General features: G+C 49.3%; 1 protein-coding gene across 7 annotated transcripts in view; it reads left to right on the top strand.

Moving 5' to 3' along the window:
* The window catches only part of MFHAS1 (multifunctional ROCO family signaling regulator 1), a 118,298-nt gene extending 101,593 nt beyond the window's left edge, over window positions 1-16,705 (top strand). For 3 of the 7 annotated variants that reach the window (XR_006290328.1, XM_037896532.2, XM_043545235.1), the window contains one exon: window positions 14,331-16,705. Coding sequence is in view for 4 of the 7 variants with exons in the window: in XM_037896532.2 (XP_037752460.1) it covers window positions 14,331-14,359 (29 nt within the window). In the remaining 3 variants the exon portion in view is untranslated. Of the gene's footprint in view, window positions 1-1,699; window positions 1,802-4,805; window positions 5,268-14,330 lie in introns of those variants that run through there. The other 4 variants (XR_006290327.1, XM_043545236.1, XM_037896529.2 and 1 more) reach the window with 3 other exon arrangements.
* The last annotated feature ends 705 nt before the right edge of the window (window positions 16,706-17,410 follow it).

The following is a 17,410-nucleotide window of genomic DNA, read 5'->3' as shown; positions in this document are numbered from 1 at the left end:
CCAACAGGCACTTTTTGGTCCCACCAAAGGGAGGCAAATTTTTATTCTCCCACCCTGCTCCAGACTCTGTGGCGGTACAGGTTGCTACAGAAAAGACTAGGTCACTATACCTAGGGACCATCCCATCACACAAAGGCTTCAGGAGACCGGACCTCCTGGGGAGAAAGGTCTTCTTTGTGGGCTTGCTATTCCGCATCACCAAAATACAACTTCAACAACTACTCTAGGCTGGTGGCCTTTCAGGACAAACTTTCCCCGGGTGACAGAGCCCAATTCCTGTCCTTACTAAAGGAGGGCAAGTTGGTGGCAAAAATGGCTGTTTGGGCTGCAGTTGATGCAGTGGATAGAGCATCAACGAGCTTGGTCACTGGTATTGTTGTGAGGAGGGATTCTTGGTTGCAATACTCGGGATTTCCCAGGGAAGTGCAGAATACTATCCAAGATCTTCCCTTTGACAAGTTGAACCTCTTCAATGAAAAAATTGATGACTCTCTTTATTCGTCAAAGGACTTGATATCTGCCCTCTGCTCCTTGGGGATCTGCCCACCAGCCCCAAGAAGGAAGCACTAGAGGCAGACCTATAAATCAAGACCTCCTCCTCCTCCTCATGCTTTCTACTACCAGCATCCTGCTGAGCCTCCATGCAAGCAACAGAAGACTGAGAGGCCCTGCTTTTAAGCCCCCTCTACCACCTCAACCATTACCCATTCCCAGCCCACTGCTAGGAACCACTTTTGACATCTTAGTCGAGACCCAAATGCCATCTCTGATGCCACCTACCCTTTTTTCCACCACCTTTTGGGGCCATCTTACTCTTTTCACCTGGAACTGGGAGCTAATCACGACAGCTGGTTGGGTTTTTGGAGATTATCCATCAGGGATACTCCATAGAGTTCCTCCCCTTCCCTCCGCACAAGCCCCATTCCGCTCCCTCTTTGGGGACCAGTCTCACTAGATGACCATTCAACAGGAAGTAGAATCCCTGTTATACTGAGGGGAAATAGAACACATCCTGCCTCAGTATCAAGGAAGAAGGTTCTAGTGTCCATATTTCCTAGTCCCTAAAAACATTGGGGGTAGAGACCCAATCTGGATCTTTAGCACGTCAGCATCTTCACTGGAAAGTCAAAATAAAGGATGGTTACGTTGGCATCAATAGAGGAAATATGGGCCGTAGCTCTCAACATGGATGTATATTTTCATATAGATATTCACCCTTGCCACAGGAGGCTCATATAGTTCATGGTGGGTAAGGAACTCTTCTAATTCCGGGTCCTCCCGTGTGGACTAGTGGTAGCCCCCAGAGTGTTTATGAAAGATTTTTTTCTGTGGTGGCAGCACAGATGAGATGTCAGGGCCATACAGTTTTTCTGTATCTGGATGATTGGCTCCTTTTAGGACCCTCTCGGCTGAAGATCGCATCAGCTATTCAATTCCTCATTCAGCTTCTCACAGCACTGGGGGTTTGCGTGAACAGAGAAAAATCCATTTTATCCCTCATGAAGCCAACAAAATTTATTGAACTCTTTCTGCAAGAGCCTTCCTCCCCGCAGAAAGGTTTCAAATGATATGCAACCTGATTTATTTAATTTCCCACAGACCAAATGCTACAATGAGAATGTGCATTTTGCTGCTAGGCCATGTGGCAGCGTGTTCTAATGTGACACACTTTGCTAGACTTCATCTATGTTGCCTACAGGCCTGGCTCAACTCAGTCTACTCACCCAACAAGGACCACATCAACTCCAGGGTTCCCACCAGGATCATTGCCTCCTTCGTTCGATGGTCAAACCTTAAAAAGGTACGCTTCTCTGCTCCCTTTCTCTACTCCCGCTCCCTGTGCCACCATCCATGAAAGTGGCGTTGTGGCCATCGCTTTGGCCAGAAGGGTCAACAAATTGGGAGCCCTCATGGCAGATCCTCCCTTTACGGTATTTCAGAAAGACAAGGTATCCCTTTGCCTTCACCCTGAATTTCTTCCCAGGCTAGTCTCTGAATTTCACCTTAACCAGCGTATTCACTTACCTGTCTCTTTTCCCAAACTCCACACTTCTCCCAAAGAGAAGAGACTTCACTCCCTTGACGTTGGGCATTCACTGGCTTTTTACCTGCAAAGAACTAAACCCATCAGAAAGTCACCGAGGCACTCTATCATGATAGCTGAGAGATCCCGAGGTCAAGCTATTGTGATGGGATCCCCAGGGTGCAGCCTGGGACTTCTGGGACCACTGTACCTCCCGAACTCTCTCCAGCCTGGGCTTTCTCTCATAATGCCTTGCTAGTGACCAGCAGCAAACTGCTCCAGGAGCTGTCATCACTCAGCACAACAGCATGTGAAGCCCCACACCCAGCTAGATTGCATGAATGCTCCCAGAGCCACTCATGAATCACACAAGGAAAGGCACCACAGCCAAATCCCCCCAGCTCCCAGCACTGTACCCCAGGAATATACCGTCTTGCACTGCGCAAGACGAGCAGTGCACGTTTATTAATTGGTTCACCAATTCATCAACGGAAAGTGGATATACACCAGCCTTTGTCAATCCTGAGCAGATTTGCCACACGCTTCGTCCAACCTCACTGGTAAAGGTAAACAGTTAAACAAATTTATTGACCACGAAAGATAGATTTTAAGTGATGTTAAGTGATAGGCAAAAAGTCAGAGTTAGTTACCAAAAGAAATAAAATATAAGCATGCAGTCTAAATTCTCAACCCTATTAGACTGGGAAACATCTAGATTAAGCAGTTTCCTCACCCCACTGGATATTGCAGTCCTTAATATAGAGGTTTGTTCCTTAAACCTGGGCCGATATCCTCTGCTGGAATCTTGTCTTCTTCTCAGTGTCTTAGTTGCTTGCAGTGTAGGTGGGGGCAGGAGAAGAGGCCAAACATATGGCCACTCTGTCTGTTTTATACCCTCAGTTCATGTGCTTGGAAAACACAAGTCCAAGCATGACTGGGGGCATTGCTGAGTCTCCAAGCAAGGTTGAACAATTCCCTGGTGTGGCCTCATGCAGGTGAGTCATTGCATTGTAGCTCCCTTGCTGGACAATGGCTGTTGATGGGTTGTTCAACACCCCTCCCGGGTGTTGGTTACTTTTCTTGCTGTTGCCTCTGGGGAGCTAATATTTGGCTGATTCCCCAATTTACAGCTTGTATTAGTGACCACCATACAACACAATTCTCATAACTTCATATGCATTAATGATACACATCTATGGATAGAGAAATGACTTTCAGCAGATCATAACCTTTCCCCTGATACCTTACAAGTCATGCTTTAAATGTAAGATCACAATTATATAAAAATGAGGAATATGGGGGTTCCAGGACGCTCTGCCAAGGTGTAGAATGTCACAGTTATATCGTCTCAAAGGATTTCTAGGTGGGTTTCTGGCTGCTTATCAAGTGCTACATGCTAGCTCACATTTCGCCTCCCGGAGGCATAATAGCACATTCCACGAGAGCACTGGCCGCCATGGTAGCATCCCTGCAGGAAGTCTCAATGCAGGACATATGCAGAGCAGCTACCTGGAGTTCCAGACACACATTTGCTATACATTACGCACTGGGCCAGACCTCTACTACAAATGCAGCAGTGGGATCTGCAGTAGTGCACGCATCTTTGTTGCCTGCTTCCATCTCCAGTCTGAGGACTGCTTGCAAATCACCCATGCATGGAATACATGTAGGGACCAGCTCTTGAAGAAGAAATGGGGGTTGCTGACTGTAATGGGAAGTTCTTTGAGATGTGTTGTCCCTCTTTGTATTCCATGACCCGCCCTCCATCCCCTCTGCTTCAGCTTTCTGCTTCAGGTTAAATTCGCAGGAAGAGGAACTGAGGGGGCATCGACTTGCACTGCCTCTTGTACCCTTGTTCAGGAGCATGAGGAGATCTACTGTGCGTGCGCAGACCAACTGATGCTGCTTGTTAAAATGTCTCGACTGGGGCGCATAGGGCACATGCCTGCCCATGCATGGAATACAGATAGGGACCACACATCACTTGATAGAAAGGTCCAGGTTTTAAAATGGTGTCTTTGCTTCTCTGGATGCAGTGGGGCAGAGGTTCCTAAACCTTTTGCTGAGTCCCTCTTCAGAGATTCATGTTTCATGTGTGCCCCCTCGTGGGGAGGGGTGTGCTCTATAACAGTAGCAGACAAAGATGTGCAAAGAATGTCAGCTGGGTACGTGGCCAGCTGTTCTCATCTTGGGTACCAACCTTGGTGTTCTTTCCTGCTTTTAGATCCTCAGTGGTCTCATTCACCGTCTGAAGCTAGTTCTAAGCACCGTTTGCCCTTGTTTCCCTGCAATGGGCCAACTGTGTTTAAAGCAGCTTGGGAGAGGGGGGAAGCTGTGTTGAGTTGTGTGTTAATGCAGTTTTCAAACACAGCTCTGTCTGTAGACCTTTCATCTCCTGAAGCCCCTGAACCACACCTCCTTTTGTTTGTTTGACACTGTGTTAGATCTCGGAAGCAAATACATTTCTACCCTCAAACTAAACAGTTTGAGATGGAACACAAACACTGTAAGGCTTGTCCCTCAAATATTCAGTCTGCCCTAGGCAGCATCTAACACTCATGCCCCAGTCCATAGTAGCTGTGGTGGTGACTCATTTGCCAGCAAACCTATGACAAAAGAAGCACTGTCTGTTCTGAAAAAGAGCCATTTTATTTAGACTGAGTACTCACCATATTTGGCAACTGGAAGAAAACAGAATGTGTATTAATCTGTTCATGATGAACACTATAAGCCATGAAAGACTGCTGCTACGTGACAGTTTCTTTGTCCTTCTCTCCTCCAGATGAATGACAATGCTAGTGCTAAAGGTTTTATATCGGGCGGCGTGTGAAACCGTGATGTGGCTGAAGGATCTGTAGGGCTACTGTCTCTCTTGGGTTTGGAGTCCTGCCTTTACAGCGAGACCAGACTTTGGAACTCTGAACTATTTGAAGTGGGAACAGAGCTAAGCGTGTCTCTCTGGAGATACCCTTGAGAACTGAAGTGTACAGCGCAATCTGAGGGTCACTGATGACCAGATGTGACGTGAAACGATAGTCTTGCAGCAATCAGATGGCATCATTAATGGCTGGAGATGAAACACTGGGATTGAAATTCTGTTGACCCTTTGATTACCTGCTGTGCACCCATTTGGACCTGTTGATGAATGTAAAAATGTTCTCAGTACTGTTTCATTCAGATGTAACTGAAGAAAAGTCAGCTGAGACTTGCTGTTGTGGAGCTTCCTGGAGTTGCTCCCATACAGGTGAGTGTTTGGGGTTGCATCAGTCACAAGTTTCAGTGGGGTCTGACAGCGTGCATGTAGCTATCGGACCACTTTAAAAGCAGACCGGTAGAGCAGGCCAGTGGGATCTGGCTCCTCTTCACCATAGCACTCTATAGCACAAATGTTCCTCCCATAATTTGGTGGAGGGATGGACTGGGGCAGCTTGTTAATTGAGTTTCACATGGTATGAATTCCAGTAACAAAATTACTGTCCCGGACAGTTAACTGCAGATGCCTTTTTTAACTATGAGGTTGTAAATGTAGGTGAACCTAATTCACTCGCGAGTGGATTTCACATATCGAAGGTTGAGATGGAATAAGAGGACAGTTCAGCTCTGGGCTGGCATGTGCTAGGTTATAGTTGACACATGATGCTTGGTCTATAGCAGGTTGAGTTTAGGAGCAACTGAACTGCCGCTGACCAATCAGCTACGTGTTTTAAGTCCCTGACGTGCTGGTGCTGCACAAACCCACACGCTGTCTGTACGTATCCTGCTTTCTGTGGCATTTGTAAGAGGAATAGTCTGTAAACCTTGAACTGAAGTTCTTTAAATATCAGCCAGATCTGTTACTTTGAATCCTCTCCTAAATTCACGATGGTGTAGAGCTAGGACGTTATCCTAACCCTTCCCATTCAAACAACACTCACTGGTACGGGGCTAGGAAGATGCCCCTGCCCTTCTCAGTTTCATCTGCTCTCTTACGAGATGTATCCTCCATTCACTACTGGTCCCCGCCAAACTCCGAGTGCTGGCTGGACATTCCATCGGAACGGACTGGTTTGGTGGGATCGGAATGTGCTGCAGGAACAGCCTGATTCCACCAGCACTTGTGCTGGGCACCAGGCAGGCAGACGGGCCACTGGGGCTCCCTTGTTCTCCGCAGCTCACCTGGTGGGCTTCCCAGACTGTCAGCTCCTTCTGCTACCGCAGAGCAGCTGATTCCAGGGAGCACATTTTGTTTTGGAAACACTGCAGTGGTGCCACTGAGGGAATGTGTTAGTATTTCCAAAGCAAAAAATTTAGGAATTTCATCCCCACAAAAAATTCAAGTTTTGTGGCTTTTTGTCCTGCTTCGGGATGATACTTTCCCTCAAACTCAATTTTTTGCAGAGCAGAAATCCCATCTCCTGGCTGGCATTACAGAACTGCTTTTATGAGTATCAGTGTTCACTGGCTCTAAGCCCAACCTCATTACATGACTGGCTGCAGCTGAGTTAATATCTACAGTGTCCTTCTAAGAGACAAGCACTCTTCCCCCTCACCTCCAAGTCATGTCTGTGCCCCATGCAGGCTCAGTTAATATTGATGCCACACCCCGTTGCAGTGAATACAATGTGCCACTCCACATCCCCATCCAGTGAATACTGGCCATCCGCTCCTCCACACTGCTAACATTGGCTGCCCTCTCCCAGTGAATGCTGATTTCCCCTGTCTTCCCTGTCCCTGGAAGGACTGGAGCTGCCAGGAGACTGGCTAGGGGTGGCAGGAGTATGGAGGAAGCTGCTGGGCAGTACATTGTTCATGGATGGCAGGGGGCAATAGCCTCTCTGAAAAAGGCAGCTCTCTTTCTTCCCTCCCAGTTCTCTCCTTGCTTCTGGGAGGGGAGGGCAGAGCTGAAGCAGGAGCCACCTTGTCCCATCCAGGGGAAGCCAAGTCAGTGGGGGTGGGACACAACTCCAGGGCAGAAGAAGATTTTAGTTGGTTAGGTCTCTCTCTGTATGTGCTGGACCCTTAAAGAAAAGGAGGACTTGTGGCACCTTAGAGACTAACAAATTTATCTGAGCATAAGCTTTCGTGAGCTACAGCTCACTTCATAGGATGCATTCAATGGAAAATACAGTGAGGAGATTTATATACACAGAGAACATGAAACAATTACTCCTTTTCTTTTTGCGAATACAGACTAACACGGCTGCTACTCTGAGATCCTTAAAGGGCCATCCCAGGGGGTGGGGTAGACTGACCACTAGGTGCTACTACCCCATCTTACATGGGCTAACGTAGGGGAGAACACCACCACAGCCGGCTTAATATGACTGACTCCACTCCCTCCAAAGGGCCCTGTCAGTCACCTTTTAAGGCAGACAACTCTTGGGCTTCTTACTGCTCCTCTCCTCCTCCTCAGCGTGCAGATGTGTTGAGAAAAGCAACTGCAAAAGTGCCACTTATTGGTCAGACACGTGTCCCCAGATTTCAGTGGCAAATGAGTGCTTTACCTCTGGGTGAGTGAGATGGGTTCTCTTCCAGCTTGTGCATCACACACACTGGTCTAACCCTTCCGATTGCGGGTCTCTGGTGCTGACGATGGTTTACCAGGCAGAGTGCGTGGCTTTCGCTCCCCTGCAGGGCTGGCGGTTGGCTACCCACCACAGTGCTCAGACGCTGGGCATTTGGGGCAGACACATCGAAGCACAGTGAACGGGAAGCCCCACAATGCCATTTTCAGCCACTGATCAGAGCAGAACTACGCCCTTCCTGAGAACCCTTCCGGATGTGTCTCGCACATGGTGATCTGAGCTGCAGGCATGCTGCCGTCGCCCATGGCTGATAAATACTGAATGCGCCAGCTAGTATAAAGTTTCCTCTGCCCACATACTGCCTGGGTGCTCTGGTCGTGCGCGGAGCATCAGGAGAGGTGATATCCAGAGCGCAGTTATAGCATCTCCTGGCCGGTGGAGCAGGGTATCGCAGCCGATGGAGCTGTGTAAACGCTACAGGTCTGCGCCCTCACCCCACTGCTGTTGGAGCCTCTGGAGCCAGCCTGGAGACCCTTTCTGGTTTGTAGGGGATGTGTAGGAATCCCTATTAGGCTGCACTGCTAGTGGCTCCCAGTGTAACCACTGTGTGGGTGTGGCGTGCCTTACACTAGCCCCTGTGCTGCTGTCCGATTTCCCCCATGGAGCAGGTACCTCAGCAAATCATGCTGGGGGAGGGAGATGGGGAGAGACAGAAGTCTTTCAGAAGCTGCAAGCATTGCTCTTTGGCACTAGAGTCAGGTCGTCTTATGTGAACTGGTCTGCTTGGCTCACCTATTTGGTTGCATGTGCCCAAACCCAGTTTAGTGTCTAGTAACATTACCCTTTACTGATCCCACTGTGGTAACTATGCTGATCTGATCGGTAGAAGATGATGCCAGGACAGGAAAGCTAATAGCAAAGCTAAAATGTGTGTTCGCTACGAGGATGGGCTGCCTGGCGAAGTCTAAAGAGCAGGAGGAATCCTTTCCTGCTCAGAGATCCCCTGCAATTCTACGTTTCCCCCACAAAGACCTGTTCAGACTCCTCCAAGTGCTGGTTTGGTTAATCTGCTGGGAACTGCCTCTCTCTGAATGTGGTTTCCTTATGTGTTCCTAGGAGGCAGACTCTAACAGAGTTCCCATCAGCCTCCTGCAGGGACTGCACAGAAGACTGGATGAATTCAGTCACCGTAATGTGCCTGAGTATTGTGTCTGACAGGGACAGGCTAGGGATCAGCTGGATATTGACTGGAAGCTCTTAAAATTCACTGAGGCTTTCTGGAGAGGAAAAAACACTGTTGCCTTGTGATGAGACCTAGATGCTTTTGAAAGCTCTTCTCCCCGTTCCTCTGGGTGTGCTGCCGGATATGACACTTTGCTACCCAGAGCAAAGTGCTGGCTCCTGTTCCTGGTGGGCCACTAGGGGGCGGTTTGGCCTGCGGGGGCTGCAGCTGCCATCTTACAGCTGAAGAGTCCTACACTGTGTGTGCTGGGCTCTGGCCATCTATTGCCAACGGGTGAGGTGGAAAAAGGAAGTAGCAGTTTCTCACTAGGCAGGACGCACAGCTCCACTAGTGTAATGGAGTCCTAGGAGCTATCTCGGGAGGGGCCGGGGCCGATTCACCCTGCCCTGCCTTTGGTGCAGCCACTTACAGCAATGCAGAGCAGGTGTGACATGCCACCAGCTTAGGAAAGTGGGGAGAATCAGGCCTTCACGCTCCCTTTGTCACTGCTAAGAGAGGGCTGGCTGCTGCGCGAACCCTTCTGCATTTTAACCCCAGACAAATGCATGGTGTCCTCCTGAAAACTTTGCTCAGCGAGAGCCTGCTCCTGTAAACAAGGAACCGGACTTGTTCATTGAAGTCCCTCGACAGAATTCCTGCCTGGCTGGGAACTGGAGCTCCCTTGGGGTCTGCACTGCCAGTCGTGTGTCCCTACTCGGCAAACCGCACAGTGGCCTGAAAGCTGCCAGGCTGGGCTTGTCCTTCGGGAGCTGGGCTGGAAAGGTGCACACTCCCCGTTCTCGGGCACCTTTGGAACCAGATCTCTTGGTGTGGGCACACGTGGCAGGAGTGTCAGACTGACCAGCTGCTGTGGAGCGCTCACATGTGCAGTCGCTGCTCCACAGAGGGAGCCACGGAGTGCAGTCACGTTGTGTAGCGAGCTGGTAACAGCCTGAAGAAGAGCAGTCTACCAGGGCTATTCAGCCACAGACTTGAGCTCAGGGCTTGGAGGAGCCCATGGCTCCAAGTGCCTTCAGCTTCTGCAGACCATAAGGGCCTGCTTCCTGCTCATGAGGGCTGTACCCCTGCGGTTCCTAAGGGAAACTCGCAGCAGCATTCTGTGCGGGACGTGGTGCAGAACTGCCTTCCTGAGGCTGCTGGCAGATGGCTCCAGCACTGCTGCTCATGTTGGCACTTCCTGAAGCTGTGAGCAGCAGTAACATCACCGAGAATAGGGGCAGCCTCACTCTGCTGCTTGGCAAAGCTGTGAGTAGCATCAAAGACAGACCTGCGAGCTGTGTTGGGGGAGCAGAGTGACAGCGGACTCCTTGCCTGCATTGTCAGCTGTCAGGTCCCCACAGCAGTTTTGGGCCCCACACTACAAGAAGGATGTGGAAAAATTGGAAAGAGTCCAGCGGAGGGCAACAATCATGATTAGGGGACTGGAACACATGACTTATGAGGAGAGGCTGAGGGAACTGGGATTGTTTAGTCTGCAGAAGAGAAGAATGAGGGGGGATTTGATAGCTGCTTTCAACTACCTGAAAGGGGGTTCCAAAGAGGATGGCTCTAGACTGTTCTCAGTGATAGCTGATGAGAGAACAAGGAGTAATGGTCTCAAGTTGCAGTGGGGGGAGGTTTAGGTTGGATATTAGGAAAAACTTTTTCACTAGGAGGGTGGTGAAACACTGGAATGCATTACCTAGGGAGGTGGTGGAATCTCCTTCCTTAGAAGTTTTTAAGGTCAGGCTTGAGAAAGCCCTGGCTGGGATGATTTAGTTGGGGATCGGTCCTGCTTTGAGCAGGGGGTTGGACTAGATGACCTCCTGAGGTCCCTTCCAACCCTGATATTCTATGATTCTGTGATCAAGAACCCACCGAAGGCTGACCCCAAAGACCCCTGCACAGGCTCCAGGAACAGGATCATAGTGGGGTTGAGGGGACCCTTCCCCACAGCTCTGGGGAGGGATTGGCTTCCCACCTGGATGTTTCCTGTGGAGAAGGATGCGGGGCGGGGGAAGGGGGACTTGGTGGGAAGAGAAGAGAGCAAACATAATAGGAGCTGGGGAATGAGGCCAGGAGCTGGGAATGGACAGAAGCTGGGAATGGACGATGGGATGGATCACTTGATGATTAGCTGTTCTGTTCATTCCCTCTGGGGCACTTGGCCACTGTTGGAAGACAGGACACTGGGCTAGATGGACCTTTTGATCTGACCCCGTATGGCCATCCTGTTCTAGGACAGGGAACCACTCTGCATAGCTCAGAGTCTGCGGGATTGGGAGCGTTGCCCTAAAACCGAGTGCGCTCTCTCCCTTGTGCTAACCGTGGTGCTTTCCATGGTTTTGTTTTGGAGCATTCTAGGCTCATCCTGGCCTATCAAACAACGAAGATCAGGTGGGGTCGGTGACCCCTGAAATAACCGGATACCAGAAAGAGCAGTTCAGCACTACTGAGATGTGGACTTGCTGTGAGAGCCGGGAAGGGGTTGTCACTAGGAAGCTACTTGGAGAAGAAAAATGTAGGCTGACCTCGACCCGCTGTGTCTGATCAAATAGTCAGTGAGCCACCTGGGCGCTGGAGGCCACTGCACTGCTCAGCACGAATGTAAAATGCACTGATCATGTGCGTGGCCAGGGGAGTGCTGGTCTGCTGAGCAGCTCCAGCCAGCTTAATTGAAGAGGTTTTTTATAGTAGTAAAAATGATTTCTCTGTAGCATCTAAAGTGCTGATCCAGAAGGTAAAGCTGCTACGCTACACTCCTCAAACTGCAGTTTAAACACGTCTGTGCTGTGGAAGGTAATCGGTATGTTGTGATTTTTCCACTGAAGTCCAGAAACCTCGGTTGCAAGGGTTTCCTGAGGTGCTCACGCAGAGACAACGGCTGAGTCGGCACGCCATGGCAGCACCCCACACTGAGTTACTCCTGCGGGACTTCTGTGCCAAAAAAATAAAAATTCTGCACACTATTTTAAAATTCTCAAAAATCTGCATACAGTATTTGTCAAAATAACGCAATGTCATCACACTATTTTCAGTTCTTTGCTGACAAGTATTTTGAAATAAATTACCAAAATAATTGAAAATGATGTGATTATATTGACAAATAAAATATGCAGAATTTTGCAGAATCTTAAAACCTTTAATTTTTTGGCACACTTTTTAAATTTTGGTTTAGAATTCCCTCGAGTACCAGGTTTTATGTGGAGCAATCAGGGTGTGGGCAGCTTGGTGTGGGGGAGGGAATCTGGATGCACAGGGGTGCAGGGGGAATGGAACTCTGCAGGGGAGTCCAGGTGAAGGTAGTTAGGGCTCAGCAGGGGGGTCTGGGTGTGGGGGGCTCCCAATGCATGGGGTGAGTCTCTGGAGGGTGGGGATTTGGGTGTGGGGAGGTCTGGGTGCAGGAGGCTCCTGATGCAGGGGTGAGGCTCAGCATGGTGGGAATTCGGTTGGAGGCTGCAAGGGGCTCCCAATGCAGGGAGGCCTCATGGGGGGGTTCTGGGTGTGGGGAGCGGGGTCTAGATGCACGGGGGTTGGGTGGACGGGGGAGAAGCTCCCTGTACAGGGACTGCTCCCCCCTGGCTGAGGAGTGATGGGGCCAGGAAATGGCGGGAGAATCAATGTACGGGGAGTTGCTCCCCCTGTCTGCCCAACGCCCGTGCATCTGGACTCTTCCCCCCACTGACTTGTCTCTCCCGCAGCTGCTCCAGGTTCCCAAACCGATGTGTCTGCACTGCCAGGGAGGGGTGAGTGAGTGTCACGGAGTCACCGGGTCAATGCTCTGGAACTACTCCATATGAAGCCATTCTGGACTCTGTGGGAGCCTCCTCTCTCTGAGCATATTGTCACCAGGGCAAGAAGCTTCCACAGCTTTGACCTTCCTGGGTCTGACCTTGGAACATTCAGCATCCCCTTCCTCCCCGTGCACTTCCCATAGCGAGTCCACGTGGCCGGGGCTCCTGGGAAAGCCAGAGGGCCCTGCACCCCAACTGCGCAGTCAGACATGACTCTCAGCCAGCCGGTAAAACAGAGGGTTTATTAGTTGACAGAAACACAGCGTAGAACAGAACTTGTTAGCACAGAAATCAGTGACTTTCATCCAAGTCCATCTTGGGGATGGAGAGCCCAGAGCTAAGGCTCTGGCCCTCCCCCAAGTCACCTGAGATTGACTTGCTTCCAGCTGCTTGGCCATTGCCCTGCCCGTTGCTCCTCCTCCTCCGGCCTTTGTCTCGCTTTCCAGGCCAAGAGTCACTGGTCACATCCCCCTCCTGGGTCTCAGTTTATGAAGGGGACAGCCATGGCATCCATGCAGGCAGCTGGAGCAGCCACCGCATAATTCACACACCCTTATTCCCACCACCTAGACATTGGTGCAGTACACAGGGAAACTGAGGCACACACAGCATTCATGCAGAACAGTAAGACTCTCATCGGCTCACATACAACATAAGGAAAAATCCCCGCGTCGTCACAGTGAGCACTGGGAAAGCTTCTCTTTGCTTCCCCACAGAAACCATTTTTCTGCAAGGAAGCGAAGAGAATCAGTGGGGGGACATGTTTCTGTGCGTGCGCAGTGGCGCAGAATCCCCCCAGGAGTACTGAGTGCCCCTGTGGCTGAGAGCTCGAGATGTTACAGAGCCACGAGGCACACACTGAAATGGGAAGGCCTTGCCTCCTTGTCAGGAATAGTTTGGTGTTTGTTCCCATGAACTGTGCCAAGGCTGGTGCTGGTCAGGTTTGGATGAATACCGAGTCCTCAGCTTCTCTGGAAGTCCCATACTTAAACCCGAGCTTGAGCTGCAAAGACCTGTGCACCCACAAGTCGGGAACACAGGCACTCACAGATGGAGCTTTGGATTGGACCAATCTCTAGTCATGACCAGTCGAAGCCCTACAAGCCAGAGTCAGTGGGCAGTGTGTAGCTGGCTTCTTTTCTTTCTTTACATTATTTTAACTGTAAACAAGTTTAGTTAGCTTCTGTACAATAGCTTAACTATTTGAGTGATCTTATCAGCAACAGCTAGTGTGTATTAGGTGTTGGCAAAACCTTTCCAACATGAGAGGGCTGGGAATGCTAGTCTGGGCTAAGAACTGCCTACCTCTGGTTTTGGGGAAAACCTCCAAATCCTCTGGCTCAATAAAAAGGAGGTTTCTCCAGGAGCAGAATGGCTTGGGGACAGCGCTCTGTTGACACAGTAATTTAATCTACATAAACTTGTCTTTTCAGGTTAATGTTGAAACCTTCTCCAGTGACGGTCCACTTAGCACTATCGTAAAACCCACCAGTGAACTAAATTCACCTGCAAATGTTGGGGGAGTTGGGAGGACACAGATGTTCAAAGGGGCATAGAGACAAGGCCAGCCTTACGGGTTGCATGTTCTCCAGCTGTTGGAGCTCAGTGTCACTGCTTGGAGGGGGCAGGAGAGGCACAGAATGCCCACATGGATATAGGCTTTGTTTGGGCCCAGCGCTGGGGCTGGATAAATAGCAAGGATCTCCCATCATTTACCACATTTGGAAACATTCTCCTGTTCTCTTCACTGCCACTGATGTGTCTCTCTCACTCTCTATTTTCCCCAGAGGAAGAAACTAGTGATTTATTGCTGTGATGTTAAGTGAGGAAAAGAAAACCCTGGACTTGAATCTCTTTCCCAGCTGGAAGACCGTTTCCTGATAACTCGGCGTGATCTATGGACACACTAACAAGAAGAGTTCAGATGTTTTCAAGGAATAAATGCCGTGGCTTGGTAAAGCAGAACTGAGTAAATGTTTTACACCTGAACCTTAGAATCATGATCATCCTCCAAGGAAGAGCTGCTTGACAAACGAACTGTGTGAGCGGCTTCTCAGGGATTCTGTTTGCTGTACACAAATAGCCATAATGTTGGGATTGATGGCAGTATTTAGAGCACTCCAGTTTGTTTCTATTTCATGTGGAAGCGGGATCATTCACCTGAAGTTCACTGCTGTTCATTAACTGGTGTGGAACAATGTGGTTTGTCTTTATTTTTGTAATGTGCAAAACCATTTAATTTTCTACACAGTTTAAAGCTTCTAGCATTAGTGACCACTGGGTGCAATATTCTGCTTGGTAGCCCTGCCAAATAGTCCGTGGGTTCTTGGTTTGTTGTCGATATGTTCAAGTATCTATCACTGTTCTTGTGTCCCTCACACACAATGTTAGCTCACCAAGTACACTTCAGACTATCACTATTGAGCAGCTCACAGGAGCGGCTGCTTCTGGGGACGTTCTCCCCTCTCCGCGGTGAGGATATGCTGCCTGATGTTAATCATCCCTGTCTCTCTTCACTTCCAAGAAACCCAAAAGAACCCCCCAGCCTGAGGCAGAACGAGGCAGCCAGAAGATACTAGTTTGGGAATACCTTCACTTCCAAGTGCCATGCTTCAACCCAGCACAATGGCAAGGAGCAGGGGGACTAGGCATTCAATGAAAATAATCTGTGACTAATCACAGGCCAAGCATCAGTGAAATTGGTGTCGCTGACCTCGTAGTGGAGGAGATGGTGCTAAGGTGGGCAGGGAAACCATACATTTTCAGCCGGCATGCACACCCCTCACTGTCATACTATGCTTGGGAGTTAATGAACTGTTGTAATCAAGCCGGCATTCTCAACCAGAGAGCAGAATATTGTGCTCACTAACCGGTTGCCAGTCTTCAGGTTGCTGTCTGATCTGTGTTCTACATAAATAGCACAGTTCAGAAGGGCAAACCAATACATCATTTACCCTTGGGGCAACAATGGGAGGCAGACAGCACCATTATTCTTTGGGATGTGACCAGTAGCATCTTATATTGCATTTGAAAGCAGAATCCCAGCACTGAAGAGGCAGTTCCAGTTAAATGAAGCTCAAATGCAGCAGTCACTCTATGTGCTTACTTTGTGTGTTGACAGAAAATGTGCATAACTATATGTACGTAATCAGTGAGAGCATGGAAAGGTGGGAACTCTGTCAGTGGATTTTACTTCACATGTCTTGTATAGTGAGAAATCTGGAGTATTCTTGCAGTACTGGATTGTTGCTGGACCACATACATCCCTGGTTGTAACTGCATTGACACCTTTGGAGTTCTTGCCAGAGAGGAGTTTGGATCCATAGCCCCAGTTTCCGCTGACTGCTTAGGCTAAGGCCAGGGTTGGGCTGACTAGTCCCTTTTCAACGTGCATTGTTCTCTCCAGGTTCGGCCTTTGTTAAACGCTTTAGGACTCCGTTTTAAATCTGAATACAGCTGAAGTCTAAGAATTAATTAAGGTTAACCAGGTTTGTCTGTACTGCAGGCTCTGAAGGCAGCTCAGGGTTTGTGCAACAGGAGTCAGAACCGAAGGAGATGGTTTCCCTTGGGCAGCCCCCCCGTGTAACTGTAAACCTTAAAAGTAAAGGCAGGTGTATGTGTTCAGCTTCTCTGGGGACATGCGCATGCCTGGTCCCTGCTATAGGGTTTCTGATCAGTGGGGGTCATACCAGGGTGAATTTTTTTTGTGTGCTGTTACCTAAACCTGCCCAAGTGGCAAAGCCTGTGCCCAGGTGTGACAGGCGCTGTGCTGGCGGGGTGCAGGAAATGTGTGAGAATGGCTGAAGAAACAAACAATTGGAAATGCTCCTTCGCTGGGCAGGAACATTCACCCTCTGTGCAGGAAGCTCCTTTCTGTCTCATCACCTGGGAGCTTTACAGCCAGACTCCCAGGGAGCTCAGCTGCTGCAACCCCAGGCTGGATCCTGTTGGGACAGCATCACTGAAAGACCTGTGTCAGGCTCTTCAGGAAAAGGTCAAAGTTCTACTCCAGTAAGCACAAGAGCAACGATTCTGACCAGGCAGGTCCCCCCAGGCCAGAAACTTCTCCTTGAGGCTGTTCTGTCTTCTGCTTGTGCCTCTTGTGGTAGAAAAGCCAGTTCCCAAGTTTGTGTCCAAGGCACTGCCCACGTGTTTTTCCTTCCTGAAAAGGTTCACTTGCTTCTGGGGGACCTGTCCTTGTGATTTGCACTCTTGCAAGAACAGCAAGTGGTGGTGGTGTAAAGCTGATGCTGCAGCTACAGTTATCCATTAATCTCCATAACTGGGCAGAAATTTAAAAAATATCCTCGCCAAAAAGATTGAAAATAAATCTGATCTTAACTTGAAACAAAGCAAAACTCTTCCCATTCATTTAACTCATCTCAGAATTTCCATCACTTCCCCCCCCCCCCCCCCCCAAATTGATTTTTGGCTTTGAAGACCCAGGGCCTAGTTATATTTTTGAACTATGAACATAGAAGATTGATGCACACCCTGCATAACTGGGATTTGATGGCGGAGCCATAGGCTGAGTACTAATTACTGTGGTAAAATTCAAATTCAGATAGATCATATAACTCAACAGACCGCAAACACTTGTTCTGTAACAGCATGTGTGGCCCTCTGGAGCTCCCATAGTCCCTGTTCCTATATCTAAATACTAGAGAACATATAAACTCCACCTCTTTTTGTTGCTGTTTCTCCAAATGGCACTCACTCACAGTAAGTGTAAAGAGATTGTCTGCACGTACAATGTCTAAAACTTGAGCTCTACTGAAGGAGACATCAGAGCCACAACGAATGGGAGGGATAGATTAATAATCGATGAGGTGTTCAGGCAGAGGCACCTGGTAATTGCTGATATGAG

Source organism: Chelonia mydas, chromosome 4, assembly GCF_015237465.2.
Source record: "Chelonia mydas isolate rCheMyd1 chromosome 4, rCheMyd1.pri.v2, whole genome shotgun sequence".
In the NCBI taxonomy this organism is placed as follows: Eukaryota; Metazoa; Chordata; order Testudines; family Cheloniidae; genus Chelonia; species Chelonia mydas.
This window is presented reverse-complemented; position numbering and strand designations above follow the sequence as displayed.